Consider the following 16127-nt stretch of genomic DNA (forward strand, 5'->3'; position numbering starts at 1 on the left):
TTATTGATCATGTGTAATGTATTACTGAGTGCTGTGTGATTAAATCTCATTCTTGTAAACTTGTCTTCTTCCTGTTTGCTTTTCCTTGTTTCCCTACCTCTTCTGACTTTGTTCTGTATGGTGTAGTATTGATGTCCTGTATTCCCATTAATCCATGTTGCCATTTTTTCAGTACTTTAGTTTTAACAATACTTTTGATTTCTGACTTGTTGTATTTGATGTTAATGTCTATTGTAGTTTGCTGTGCTGCTTGTTTTGCCAACTTGTCTGTCATTTCATTTCCACTGACCCCTATGGGTGCTGTTACCCACAACAATTAAATGATAACTCCTGATTTTATGAGATTATTTCCCAACTGTACTATTTCATAAATGATGTCCTGCCGTGACTCTGATACTAATTTGTCAGATATTTAAAAGATTCAACATTCTCCAAATTTTTACCTCCCGATCTCAATTTTAATTCCCCTCCCGTTTTCTTTTTGGTAAATAGCATTGCTTTCGTTTTTTGTTTTTTAAATTTTAAATACCCACTTCACTGTCCAATCCTGCACTGTATTTAATATCTGCTGCATTTTCTTCATTATAAATGTTATGTTTCTCCCTCTTTTCCAAATTGCACTATCATCTGCAAATAATGCTACTCCTGTATGATTTTCTATCTAGGTCCCATCAAACAGTATAGAAAACAAAAAAGGGCTTATGATGCCCTCTTGTGGTGTACCATTTTCAACATTGTAAGATTCCCATAAATATACCATTTATTTTTACAATTATGGATTTTTCTGAAAGGAATTCTTTAACCCATCTCAGTATACCTCCCTTAACTCCTAACTGGTTAAGTTTAATTAACACTACATCTCTCCACAACATGTCATAATCTTTCTCGATGTCTAAAAATACTGCTATAACTGATTCCCTGTTTACATGGGCTTTTTAAATATCATCTTCCAGCCTTAAAATTGTCCCTCTACCCATCCTAAATCCACTTTGATAATTTCCTGTCTTTTCTTTAGTTTTAACCCAGTAAACTAATCTGCCATTAATCATTATTTCCATCGTTTCCCCCATATGCGATGTCAAGGCTATCGGTCTATAACCAGTTGGCTATTTTGATATATAACCTCAACAGCACCTCCTTTCCTTTATCAGTTAGATCAGGGGTCACCAATCTCGGTCCTGGAGGGCCGGTGTCCGTGCAGGGTTTAGCTCCAACTTGCCTCAACACACCTGCCTGGATGTTTCAAGTATACCTAGTAAGACCTTGATTAGCTTGTTCAGGTGTGTTTGATTAGGGTTGGAGCTAAAATCTGCAGGACACCGGCCCTCCAGGAACAAGTTTGGTGACCTCTAAGTTAGATTTTCTAACATAGCACAACACATTTAATCTCTCCCTGGAGCAGTTTTCACAAGTTTCTTCAATGCCCTACTAAGCTCAGTCCCTGAGAAATTTAGATTTAATACCTAGTCCTCGTCATCTTTCCCTAAATCAAACTGATATCTTTTCCAAGTTTCCTCCCTCCCTCTTTTCTCCTCTTGGCTTAAATTGTCTGTGCTGTGTACTTTAACTAATGTCCTTGCTATCTGCTTTCTCTTTATTATTAAAAACAACCCTCTGCCCATCATCAGCATTGGATATCTATATTCTTTTCCATTTCCTGTCATTTTTTATCATTCCCCATACAAGCCTACACTCCTTTGGCTTTGTAAACCATGGAACAATTTTATTAATTATTTTAGGTTTAGATATAGGTATTGCCATGCTGCTGCTTCAATTATTCCACTGCTAACTCTTATGCACATACTTTCAACATCTAAACTATCCTCAATCTTTTGCAAAAGATCTTCACTGATTTCCCTACATTTTTCCCAATCTGCTATTTCTAAAATCCACTTCTCCTGTCTCACTCCAATTTCTTTTACATATTCTAGGGATGGAGGGATGATCGGGTGTCGCGGGGGCACTTCAGATCATTTTGGAAGGGCACTTTCTATCTAAGACTAAAAAGGGCATGTGCACTGCACAGGTTAAGCCCTATGTGTGCACGTGCCTGTCCTTGAGTGACTTTTACTTGCATTCTTTTTATTTACCTCACACTTCAGTATGCTGAACTGTGATATACATGTGATATATATATACACACACACACACACACACACACACACACACACATATACGTATATATATATATATATATATATATATATATATATATATATATATATTAATATCATTCATTTTCTTGTCGGCTTAGTACCTTTATTAACCCGGGGTCACACAGCGGAATGAACTGCCAACTTATCCGGCAAGTTTTTTAACACATTTACACACTACGGACAATTTAGCCTAATTCACCTGTACCGCATGTTTTTGGACTTTGGGGGAAACCGGAGCACCCGGAGGAAACCCACGCAAATGCAGGGAGAACATGCAAACTCCACACAGAAACGGCAACTGAGCCGAGGCTTGACCCAGCGGCCTTCTTGCTGTGAGGCGACAGCACTACCTACTGTGCCACTGCTTCACATATACATATATATATATATATATATATATATATATATATATATATATATATATATATATATATATATATATATTATTTCTTTAAATAAATCTTCTTTTACTGTTTGAATTAAAGCTATTAAGAGCCGCAGCAGAGTCTGAATATGATCACTCTTTCAAGGTCTTCTTTTACCCATTGTAATCCTAAAAGTATACCTACAACTTCATCTGTGAATACAGAAAGTTTGTTATTATTTGTTTTTACATATTGTTATCTCAAACTCTATAGGATCTGCTCTCTCCACTCCATTCCTGGTTGTTGCTAGAAGGGATTCAGCTGCAGACGGAAGTAAACGAGAATGATTTATATTATTCAGTAAAACCCTTAATTGTATTTTATTAATGTATACCCCTACAAAACCTGAACCCAACCACCACAGTAATGTAAAAACTTCAATAATCGTTTTCCTTTACTCAACTGCAATGTAAAAATGTTTTGTAGTCTGACATGACATGATTTTCTTTCGTAATTTTTCTTTTTATTTTCCAACAATAAATAAATAAATAAAATAAATGTTTGTACAAATATACAATTCCAGAATAAAAAGCTGAACATAGGAACAAAATGTTTGGGCTCACAATGTGTAGTTTCATCCACATCTTTGGTTGTCTGATACAAATTTGTTAAATCCTAAAATATTGCTATAATCCTGGGCTAAAATACATGGTCTTTGATCATTTGTTTGACATGTTTACCAACAGCTGATTAATGGATGCTATTTCCCTCTGATGAAGTTCTGACAGATGATTTCAGGCACTTTCCTGCCTTGACTTCACCTGGATCAAACGTCAAACAAGGAACCAACAAGCGCAGAATCTGATCACACAAAACTTCAAATCGCATGGAGAACTTTAAAAAAGCAGTTTCAAATCAGACATGTTAGGAGTAAAATTAATGCTGCAAATTAAGTTTGCTGTGAGAAATAATTTCTTAATGCAGGTTCCTTAAGAAAATTAATTAATTAATTAATTAATGTTTCAGACTGGTTATTTACATTTACATTTAGTCATTTAGCATACACTTTTATCCAAAGCGACTTACAAATGAGGACAAGGAAGCAACTTACACAACTATAAGAGCAACAATGAATAAGTGCTATAGGCAAGTTTCAGGTCTGCAAAGTCTAAGGAGGAAAGTATTAGTAAATTTATTTATTTTTATTTTTTTTTTGGGGTTCAGTTAGTGTGATATCCAGAGAGGCAATTGCAGATTAGGAAGTGGAGACTAAATAGTTGAGTTTTTAGTCGTTTCTTGAAAATAGCGAGTGACTCTGCTGTTCTGATGCAGTTAGGGAGTTCATTCCACCAACTGGGCAGATTGAGCGTGAGCGTGAGCGAAAGTGATTTCTTCCCTCTTTGGGATGGAACCATGAGGCGACGTTCATTCACAGAACGCAAGTTTCTGGAGGGCACATAGATCTGCAGAAGTGAGAGTAGATAAGAAGGAGCAAGGCCAGAAGTCACTTTGTAGGCAAACATCAGAGCTTTGAATTTGATGCGAGCAGCAACTGGCAGCCAGTGCAAACGGACTAGCAGCAGAGTGACATGTGCTCGTTTAGGTTCATTAAAGACCACTCGTGCTGCTGCGTTCTGGAGCAGTTGAAGAGGCTTGATAGAGTTAGCTGGGAGCCCGGCTAGTAGAGAGTTGCAGTAATCCAGTTTGGAGAGAACAAGAGCTTGAACAAGGAGTTGAGCTACATGTTCAGATAAGAAGGGTCGGATCTTTCTGATGTTATAGAGTGCGAATCTGCACGATCGAGCAGTTCTAGAAATGTGGTCAGAGAAGTTTAGTTGGTCATCAATCGTTACTCCAAGGCTTTTCACCATTTTGGATGCAGTAATGGTTGCCCCATCCATCTGGATTGATAAGTTATGGGGTAGAGTCGAGTTGGCAGAAACTACAAGCATTTCCGTTTTTGTGAGGTTCAGCTGAAGATGATGATTTTTAATCCAGTGTGAAATATCCAACAGGCAGGCTGAGATGCGAGCTGGAACCGAGGGATCATCAGGATGAAAAGAGAGGTATAGCTGGGTATCATCAGCATAGTAGTGGTAGGAGAATCCATGTCTCTGAATGACTGGTCCTAGAGATGACGTGTAGACGGAGAAGTGGCCCAAGAACAGAGCCTTGAGGTACCCCAGTGTTTAGATGCTGTAGGTTGGACAACTCTCCCCTCACCCTCACCTCTCTTATGTTAAACTGCATGTGTTTGGCACATCTGGATTGTCAATTTGTCATACAGTCTGACATTTTGACAATTGAAAACTCAAAGTTTGCCATTGCAATAATTTTTGTCAAGTCTGACAAGCTACAATCATAAAAAAATTCGTAAAAAATAAAAAAAATAAACCTTTAAAATCATAAGATAACACATCATGCATGCAAATGAGATTTTATGCATGCTTATCACAACTGTTATAAAGTGCCATTTGCCCAGTTATGACAGTTTAAATGCAAAGATGCCATTTGGTATGTTTCCATCCAAAAATGCGAATTAACTTTATGCGCAAACACTGGATTAGCGCATAAACGACGAAGATTGAAGGCGAGACACAGAGCACAGACGCTTTTGACAGTTCTTGAAGTCATTAATAATATAATAACACTAATACTGAAATGTTTAAGGCATTTTAGAATGACTAAAACAGCATTTCAGCCTGCTAGCTTGACCATTTACACACATTTTTATCATCACATGATCTCTTATAAAAAAAAAAAAATTAATCACGTCCTTTTTTAATGCTCATACTGGAATTTGTTCAGTAAAGTGTTTTCATTGTAGTTCATGCTCATCTTTTCTTACAGAACAATACGTTTATCCTACTAAATACCTATTTTTTATGTGTATTTTCAAAATTGATGCTCATCATTCCATCAACCATTTTTTATCCGTATATCAAAAATGCACATAAACATAGGTGGATAAGAAACATAGCTATAGTTTGTTGAAAAACTTGACATAAACAAACACATCGCAACCAGTCGTCATCTTTGTCATGGCAGCTTGACATTACCAGGACAACATAACACTTCATAAAGTCATAATCAGTCATAAACATGATTGTTATGAAGCCATTGTAAAGGTCATGAATTTTAAAACACACTGCCATTAATATTTTTTTTAACCTTAACTACAGTGGTACAAACTGAATGTCATTATAATGTCATTAAATATTAATGATGCTCTTAAATTTTTTTTTTAATTATGACAGAGCAATGCCACTTAATGAGACATTTTATTGACATAGTTTGTTCCACAGAAAATTTATCAGAAAAATAATTATGACACAATTAAAATGTCTCATATTTATGTCACGTTGTCATAATATCACCTTTGCATTTAAAATTATATAACTGAACAAATGACACGTAATAACAGTTATCATAAATCTCATTCACATTCATAACTTGTCACTATTGTAAACGTTTCATTTCAGTCGTATAAACACCCCTTCGTTAAAGTGCTACCTATAAAACCTTGATGTTTTTCTTCCACTTGTTGAAGAACAATTATGTAAGCAAAACTGACCAGTGAATGACAGTGTTTTGATTGTGTTGTGCTTTGGATTAGTGTGGTTAAAAACTTTCTGAAAATTGTCAAACGGAAATCCTGCATGTTCAAGTTTTCATTAGCTTTAAGGATAGGATACCAGAGGATCTTAGAGTCCCAGAGGCGAATGAGACTATGGATTAGCAGCTGCTTGTGGTTCTGCAATCTACTCGGGGGATGTGTTTCCTTGTAAAGGCTCCTGTAAGACATCAAAAGCACGAATGATTCAGTCACACAAACAAGCAAACAAATCACAGATAGAGCTTAGATAGAGATTTTTTTATTTTTTGCAGAGGGTATTGTGGTCTTATATCCTGTCTTTTTTATATGTTTAGCAATAACATGATACTTGCAAATGATCAATTAAATATGTGAAATTATGTTAAGTAATAAAGGACTAAACTCTTTTATTGTTGAGAGTACTTGTATCCTGCTCCCTGTTATGGATTATTTGCATGTTTGTATTGTTTAGCATGGATCAAGTATTGAAATTCTGCTTATAACTAAAAGTCCAGTGCCACTTACTCAAGGTCAGAAAATTATTTATACATACATAATTAAATTAATAGCTACATTGAACAAATTGATCATGAAGCTGTTTGTCATTCTAAAGTAACAAAAAAAAGAGATGTCAGATTATTGTCTGTGATTCTGTGTACTGTTTCTAAATAAACTGGTAAAACGCAGAGAGATTTAATGCATGCAGTTTCTCACCTGTTCATTAATGTCAGCTGCTCTCCCTTTTGTATGAACAATAACAAACATAACATCATTAGTTTCTTTGTGCAGTTGAAAAATGAATATTTTTAGAACTATTGAAGATTATTTACATATGATGAATCTCATATTTCCAGTCAGATAACACCCACCTTTCCTTCTTGGTTGGTGTCTGTGAATGTAAATCACAGCAGCAACAGCAGCACCAATGACCAGCAGAACAGCAACACATATTCCGGCTACAGCACCAGCAGACAGACCTGAATCTGAAACAGTGAGAGACAGACATTCGTTATTGCTAGATATTGACTGACACTCCATCCAGTACGGCTGATATCAATTTTAAATACATAAGCATAAATCAGTTTGCTTTGTGTTAAAGTGAAAGAGGAATTACAAATTAACTTTCAATTTAGATCACTTTTTTATCTCATAATCTTATCATCTTCTCTGGGGTTTGTGATGGTCAGAGCTTAAACAAAACATGCTATTTCAAGTTAACTAATAGCCAATAATAAAGGTATTCAATATTTTTATATAGACAGATTCAGATCCCCCCCCAAAAAACTGAAGAAACTGAACCGGTTGCTCAAAAAGGCAGACACATCAGGTGTTAGATATTAGATTATTTACCAGATATATAATAGCTTATGAAATACTATTAACCGTTACTTATGATCAAGGAAATTATTCATTCAGTTGAAAAGAATACTATTTAAAAACAATATTTAGTTTTTACTTTTGAATCAACAATACAAACAGAGAAACAACATACAACAGTGTTATCTTATGGAAAGGAAGTAACTTTTTATATTTATTATGAATGTTTATACATTCAAGAGCACTGGAGAAAAAATAAACACAATAGGGAACATATTTAAACTGTTGAAATTACAAACATCTAAAAAGCAAATGATTTTATTTTGCTGGTTGAGGTCCAGATACAGTATCAGCAGATAAATAACTTGACTGTTTTCAGCAGCAACATTATGAGAACTGGATATAAGAGAAATGGAGAGATTTAATATGTGGGGAAAATTTTAGAATAACTTTTAGTTCATAAAACAGACATTTTGTTCATCTAAAGTACATTCAAAATTGTTATTTTTATTATTATATCAGAGAAAATAGGCAGATTGCATGTCAGAAAATAGGTCTGGTCTGCTACAATTATTAGCAGAAAGAAGACTTGTTTGACATTTTCTGGATTATATGTTCTGTCCCTAAATGTACAGTTATGATTTCTACTTTTTAATTCTCATCAAAGGTATGCAAAACAACCCAGATATCATTTCCACTGATAAACTGAAATATGGTATGTGATGTTATAAATCCTCTTTAAAATAAGCATATGATAAAATAAAAAAATTAAAAAATAATTTTTATTACCAGGAGTTTTTTCCACCTCTTGTTTGGCAGGAGCAGAAACACCTGAAACAAAAACCAACAAATAACTGAAGGATATTTTTTGGAGAGAAAACTCAACAGGTGTCTTGTATCTATTAATCATAATACAAAAGAATAATAGTAATAATAATAATAATAATAATAATGATAATAATAAAATTATAATAATAACAATAAATATTATAAACACCTCAAAGACACATTTAATTGTAAAGCCAAATGAAGTAAGTCCACAATTTCACTTAAACAATATGTCCTGGAGAACAAAACCCTGAATTATGTTATTATGACAGATGTTAAATTAAAGGCTGAGATAAATGATCCTGCAACTTAGAGACAGTAGATCAATTATTCTGTTCCGTTTAAGGATGGCTAAAGAGAAAAACAGCTCTGAATGTCACTGTTATAATAAACATGTCATGAAGTGATTTAAACATGTTTCAATAAGGAGGTTCAAACGACCTCTTAGTTTAAACTTGAACTCTGAGTTGACTTACCAAGAGATAAAAAACTCAACTTTAGGTCAATTAAATTTGAGTAGACCAACTCAAAGAGTTAAGAGCACACACCGCAACTAAAAAAAAGGCATTATCAATGGAGTGCAGATATCAAGAGTCACTGTGGCAACATCTGAAAAAAGAAATCCGCATTATTTTCTCTAGCTGAACTTGACCATATATATATTCTCTGTTTCGTTGATATAGTGGTGTTGCTTTAAAAAATACAATAAAATAAATATATATATACACTAACTATATCAACGAAACAGAGAATTAGCGTGGGAAAATATAACTGCTCAAGTTAATGCACAAGTTTACATTTAAAATATTTAAAAGTATTTAAATATTTGAGTATAATAAAAAAGTAATGTAATATGTGATGTTTATTAAAGAAAATACAATCATATTTAAAAAATGGAAGGAGACCAACAGAAACTTACCGTACGTTCACACCGAAAGCGGCGAGAGCGTCCAAGGTCGCTCTGGCCGCCCTGGCGACAACGCTGTCTGCCTTCAGCTCCGGCGGCGAGAGCGTCAAAACTCGCTACATTGATCTCGTACTTAAAGGAGCCGTTGCAGCATTATCAGTTACATTCCTGCATAAGACAAGTTTTTAGCGTGAAAATGTTGCGCACTTCTTATCAAATTCATACAACAATGGAAGATCAAGTTGCATGTGGTGTGGCTTTGCTTTATTTTTCAAATATGTGTCCATATGTCTGAAATATCCTGAAGCAGCAGTACTGTTCTGTACTGTCACATCGCGTGAGATTCCCGCTTTTTAAAGATAAATTTATATAACATTAATGAACATCAGTAACTCGCCAGTAACTTATTTAATGTATGTTCCTGTAAGAAAACATTGTAAATAATTGGAAATCCGGCGACCGCAATAATCAAACCCTTGGGAACAACTGTGGTCGGAACCAAAGTTCACAGGTCTGTGTTCCCTGAACTACTATCAAGCGGTGGACGTCTTTATTCTGATTGCTTGCCGCCGAACCGCGTCATAGCTCATTACCATAAAGTTGACTTCATTTCAACTCTCCTCGACGCTCACGCCGGCGAAGACGCGCCGCGCTGCTCCTCGCCGCTTATCATCGCCTATCGCCGCCGGCTCTCATTGAAAATGAATGACTTCCGGCTACTTTGACGCTCTCGCCGCTTTTGGTGTGAACGTACGGTTAGAGTTTAGAGAATAAAACCTGTTCCTGACCATGTTGGGTTAACAGAGTAAGTTACCATGGTTAACAGAGTTAAAGTTACCTCTGTTTCAGAAACAGGCTTGCCTTACCCTGCTTTTTTCCAGTTTGACAAACCTGCCATTTTGAAGTGGTCATTTCAGGGTTAAAATATTCTGAGTTTTCACTTAACCTCCTTTTTGAAACGGGGCCCTGCTTTTTATACTCACTATAGACAGTGACACTGAAGATCTTTTCATGGTCACCACCAGTGCTGATAATGACCTCTAGTGTATATTCTCCAGAGTCTGTGTTTCTGATGTCCATGATGGTCAGATTTCCAGTCTGATGATCCAGCTTCAGTCTGTCTCTGAATCCCTCAGTGCCTTCATTACACTGAACATCTGTACAGCTCTTACCATTAGATAAATCAATATCAGCTATTCGAGTGCTTTTAAAATACCATCTAATCTTATATTGATTGGTGATTTTGAAATCATTGTGTAGAGTGACTGAATCTCCCTTCTTCACAGACACTGACACGACATCTGAACCAGCACAGAGAACACCTGGAAAACAAATAAACAGTTAGTCAGAATTCAATCAAGGATAATAGGACAAATTATACAACAAAGCACTGTGAATATATGTGTGATTGTTGGACACATGAACCAATTTGCTCAATCAAACTTACTGAAGAATTAATTTAATTGGGAGTGAAACAATTCTCAGACCAGCAGATCATCCCAAAAACAAAGGCTTAAATTCTTAAAATTTTATGAAGCAGGGGCAGCCATGGCGACTATTGGTTAAGAGAGTTTAATTGTCATGGAAAGGTTTCATTTTCAAATGTTTCATTTTCTTTGGGTCACTAAAATGGCTCAGGTTACTCTCATAAGGCAACATTTGACAACATGTAAAAAATGTGCTAATTCGACACAAATAAAATTGAATATACCTCTACAATCTTCCAAACAGATATGATCACATGATGAAATATAGGCTGTAGTCAAAGTGTTTTTCTTACATTGAAGATGCTTAAAGCACAGTTTGTTTCATATTTTTATTCTATTGTATTAATTTCTCTTTATTTTGCAGGGAGGAAAATAACTGCATATATGCAGTTGAAGACAGAATTATTAGCCCCCCTAAATATTAGCAGCCCTTTTCCTCCCTATTTTTTGTTTAATGGAAAGATGATTTGTACTTATTTCTGAACATAACAGTTTTAATCACTCATTTTTAAAAACTGATTTCTTTTCTCTTTGCTATGATGACAGTGCATGGTATTTTACTAGATATTTTTCAAACTACAAGCATTCAGATTCAAAGTGCAATTCAAAGGCTTAACTAGGGTAATTGGGGTAAAGTTAGGGTAATTAGGCAAGTCATTTTATAACAGTAGTTTCTTCTGCAGACAATAAAAAAAATATTGCTTAAAGGGGCTTATAATATTGACCTTAAAATGGGTTTCAAAATATTTAAACCTGCTTTTATTCTAGCCAATATAAAACAAATAAGCCTTTCTTCAGAAGAAAAAATATTAGAGGACATACTGTTAAAATGCCTTGCTGTTAAACATCATTTGGAAAATATTTATAAAAAAAAAATTGTGAGGAACGCTAATAATTTTGACTTTAACTGATAATCGCTTTGAATGATCGTGGTCATGATTTTTCCCAAAATCGAGCAGCCCTAGTATTTAAGACATTGGTCACCGATTTTGAGCAAAAGGTGCAATATTATTGTTATACATGGAATTCTGTCAAGCCTAAAACAGCTCTACAAGGTTGGTTTTAGGTTTGATATTTGCTGGACAATCGCACACGCAGTTTTAGGGATCATCTGCAAATTACATAGAAGGAATCAAAACGCACAGTGAAGCAAAGAAGAAAAAAGCATTTCTAGAAAATTCCAGTAAATGGTTAGAGGCCAGAATGATTTACTACAGGTAGCAAGGCTACTATACCAATAACTATACGGTACATACAAGGCAGAAATAGGCAATATCTCTTGTCATAAGCATACAGTACACATCAGCTTAAGCACCTTAATGTTATTTTCTCAAATTCCCCCTTCATTTATGCATACATCACACAAATATATAAAAAAAACATATTTACAATAGTTTACCTAGAGCTTCTTATTCTGATGTGTGCTCACATTCCTAGAGACTAATCTGACTTACTAGAGGTCAGAGTTTCCCATATTTCCATTCATATTTGTACAGTATATTAAAGAACACTTACAGTAATTCACCCAACTGTATTTATTTATTTATTTTATTTATATTTTTCATTTAAAAGTTTGTAGCACATCCCCAGAAGCCAGACAGTCTTGCTATAAGTGAGATTTATTTTTAAAAAATTATTAATATAAATATACAGCATGCAAATATTTTTGAAAAATATTTACAGTAAATCACCCTACTGTAATTTTAAGATTTTAAAGGGTGTAGTATATTCACAGAGGCATCACTGACTTACTACAGGTGAGAATTTACCCATATCTCCAAAGATCTCTTTAAAATTAATATTTTCTACAAGATACTTTACAGTCAATACCAGAGTCATAGAGTAGAAAATACCAAAGCCAAAACTGAAACTAATCTAACAAAAAAGTAGGTCGCAATCCAGAAAAGAATACACCCACAATGTAAATGTTTGGGGAAATCATGTAACAAAATATTAACAAAGATGAAAAATCAAAAGAAACAAAAAAGTATACTACATTTTTTATAATTTTGTAGTGTCTTTTTTTGGCAATATAGAAGCAATGAAGCTCTTCATTTGAACTCTAATAACATCTTATCAATATGTTCTTCCCTCTCTCTCACAGAACCTTGGTGCTTTTTTCAACCTGACACACAAGACTTGTTCAAACAGTAATTTGTCTTTAAAATCTAGAATTGATTTCTTTTTATTATCCTCATTAGCCTTACAATTTGTTAAAGACAAAACTCATTCGTTTGCACACCTCACTGATCACAACCAATTAATATTAAAATTAGGTTGTCATAAGGAGAATCCAAAGTTACGTGGTTATTGGAAATTTAATAACTGTCTCTTAAAGGATGACGTTTTTAATAACAATACAAAATACCTAATTAAGTATGTATTTTTACATAAAATGCTAATTTGGTACATGAATAAAAAAGATTTTTTTTTTTGGTCAATGCTATTGAAATGCTTTATAGAGATATAAGTAGTTTTGTTTTAATTAGCTTCAGCACCTTCAAAAGATTTTCTATTAACCGCAGTGAGACAGGGTTGCTCTTTCTTACCTTTTTTATTTATTTCAGTAACAGAATTGCTACTGCTAAATATTATATATGAACCTAACCTAGAAGGTTTATCGATTTGTGAAAGAGAAATTAAAATCTCCCAGTTGTCCGATGACACTGCCTTATTTTTAAAAGATGTCAGCTGTAAGTATAAGGGCTGTAAGTATAATTTAAGAATTTTCATGTGCTTCTGGATTGAATGTGTCCAAATGTGAAATTATGATGATTCATGAAACTAATGACTCCCTATTAAAAGGTATTTTAGTAAAAGAGAATGTAAAGTATTTAGGTATATATTTAACAAAAAATATAGCGGCTAGACAACAGCTTAACTTTTCTGGTAGACTTAAAAAACTCATAGTATTTTTAATATTTGTCTCCGAAGAGACATTTCCCTTTATGGGAGGGTTCTTTTGACCAAAGTAGAAGGTTTGTCTCGTTTGGTATATCCTTCATTTTCTCTTTCTGTTAGTATCCCTACCGCTAAAGAAGTTAACAAAATATTTCTAAACGTTATTTAGAAGAATAAATACCATTTATCAAACTTAAGAAAACAGTTCTAGCAAATAGTAGAAAAGAGGGTGGACTTGAAATGTTAGACTTTGAGGACATAATAAACACTTTTAGAATTAATTGGATTAAAAGATGATTAAAATACCCCAACTCTTTATGGGTTTTTAATTCCAAATTATATATATATATATTTTAAATTAGAGGTCTTCCATTTATTTTAAAATGTAATTATCTATCTAATAAATTGCCAATTGTACTGTCAAAATTTCACCAGCAGGTTCTTCTTTCCTGGAAATTGTGTTATTGCCACAATTTCTCACCTCATAAATGCATTTTACGGAACAACCTTAATATTAGAATTAGAAATAAATCAATTTTTCTATGCACATAGTTTACAGGCATATAATTGGGATTCTCTCAACTTTTGATAAGTCAGGCAACTTCTTTTCTTATGAACAATTTATGTCTAATAATAATTTTCCATTACCTTTTAAGGAATTTAATGCTGTGCAAAAAGCAATTCCTTTAGGGCTAGCTAAACCTATAAAATCTCATTTAATTTTTAATAAAAATGTTATTAAAGAGCCAGAGCTCAACTTAAATGGAATTAGTCTATTTGACAACAAAAATTATAATGTAATGTAATGTAATGTAACGTGTATTTATATAGCGCATTTATTGTATAATATTATATAATTACATATAATAATTACATTCCACAAATTTTCTAAAATAAAAATAGCCTGGCTATTACCTCATAAGTACTGCTTTCCCAATAAGACAAAAAGAGGTTCATTTTAAAATTCTTCATAAAACATATCCAGTGAATAGTATTTTGGCTAAGTATATAGAGGTTGATAGTTCATGCTCATTTTATAAAACTTAAGATGAAACCTTGATTCACATATTTTTTTATCAGTGTGAAAACAAAAAGCTTCTGGAATAGCTTATATCTTCATAGGTAATTACATTGCTTCTTCCAGAGCCTTTCAACTACAACATGTTATTTGTAATTATAAAGGTAAAATTGATATATCAGAGAACTACATTATTAACTTTTTTTATTTTGTATGGAAAATATTTCATTCACAAACAAATTCTCAAATTCGCAGCCTTACATTTCACATTTTTTATTTAAATTGACGTTTTTATTAAATCTCTTAGACTGGTTAAAACAAGAAAAGTGATTCTTGGATTATTATGATAATTATTTTGGAAATATCACGGACACATAAGACATTCTTTCCGCTTGCTGTATTTGTGTTAATTATACATCCGTTAAATTTTGTTAATTTTTTCTTTCGTTTCTTTTTTTACAGTTTTATATGCGTTTATAATATTATTTAACCTGACCTGTTCATTTATTATCATTGTTACTATCATTGCTTTTTGTGTGTAAGATTGGATTTTGTATGTTGTCAATAAAACAACCATAGTCATAAAAAAAGAGAACAACAAAAAGTTCTTACCTGATGCAAACACTGTGAGTGTTACCATTTTCATTGTCACTTTCAAAGTCATTGTCTTCTTAAGTAAAAAAAATGAAGAAAAAAACGAAGCAGATTGCGTGAAAGACTAAGACAAGTGAAAGTTCTTCAAACAAGCGTTTTCAGTGTGCTTTTTCTGCCGTAACATTACAAAGGCGCGAAAAAATATTTCTCTCGTATCTGAGAGTCTCCAAAAACCTTCACTAACACCAAAATAAAGTAGTTAGTCGCCTTTTTGAACATGTGACGCTAGGTGGTTCTGAAAAGTTCCTATGTTGCAACACCGGACTAGCCTCTCACGCATGAGCAGTGCGACCGGGACGTTCCATTTTTCGTGGGGAACTCCGGTTTTGAAATCTTAACAGATTTTACAACAGATGATAGAAAATGCACAAAAAGATATATGAATATAGGTTTCTATTCATTTATCGGGTGCCCTAAATCCCCGGGCCCCAAAGCGGCTGCTTCCCTCGCTTAATGGTTAAGTCCACCCCTGCATGCCTGGACTAGATTTCATCGTGTGGTGTCACACATAGATATATATACTAGATACCGCATAGGGACCCTGAGCATGCGTCAATAGCGCCGCCACATTGGTACAGTGCTCCCAGCACAAATGTCATTCAACCGCACTAGTCAAGACGAGGTTATTACGTGAAGATGCGGGACTTTAGCGCTGTGTACATGTGTAGTAACGAGCAAACAAAGAAAACAAAGCACAAAGGCAGAACATTTTATAGGTAATATTAAGTTTTTTTCTGTTTTTGTATGTTCTGAACTTTTGTGCTAATCGAGTAACGTTATTGATGATAACAGTCACTTACTGCATTCACCATACGGCAAAGCAGCTCCAACTCGCACTAAACACTCGGCTTATGCTGGTTTTGTTGAATAAAATCAGCAAACAATGCAAAATAAATATG

General features: G+C 34.0%; 1 protein-coding gene across 1 annotated transcript; it reads right to left on the bottom strand.

Annotated features, from left to right (window-relative positions):
• Positions 1–3022: 3022 nt before the first annotated feature.
• Positions 3023–15415, bottom strand: ceacam3 (CEA cell adhesion molecule 3). Its single transcript, XM_003201736.7, has 6 exons — positions 15187–15415; positions 10152–10490; positions 8223–8264; positions 6986–7099; positions 6831–6856; positions 3023–6315 (listed from the first exon to the last, which is right to left on the bottom strand). Exons 1-6 carry the CDS (start codon positions 15236–15238, stop codon positions 6283–6285), a joined length of 606 nt encoding a protein of 201 aa, XP_003201784.1. The 5' UTR covers positions 15239–15415; the 3' UTR covers positions 3023–6282.
• Positions 15416–16127: the final 712 nt, after the last annotated feature.

Source organism: Danio rerio, chromosome 22 (assembly GCF_049306965.1).
Source record: "Danio rerio strain Tuebingen ecotype United States chromosome 22, GRCz12tu, whole genome shotgun sequence".
NCBI classification, from domain to species: Eukaryota; Metazoa; Chordata; class Actinopteri; order Cypriniformes; family Danionidae; genus Danio; species Danio rerio.

Coding starts and splice junctions, on each gene's coding strand:
- ceacam3 (XM_003201736.7), bottom strand. CDS start 15,238: ATGACTTTGAAAGTGACAATGAAAATGGTAACACTCACAGTGTTTGCA. Junction 6,857..6,985: donor ACACCAACCAAGAAGGAAAG/GTGGGTGTTATC, acceptor TTCATACAAAAG/GGAGAGCAGCTGACATTAAT. Junction 6,316..6,830: donor CAGCTGACATTAATGAACAG/GTGAGAAACTGC, acceptor GATGTCTTACAG/GAGCCTTTACAAGGAAACAC.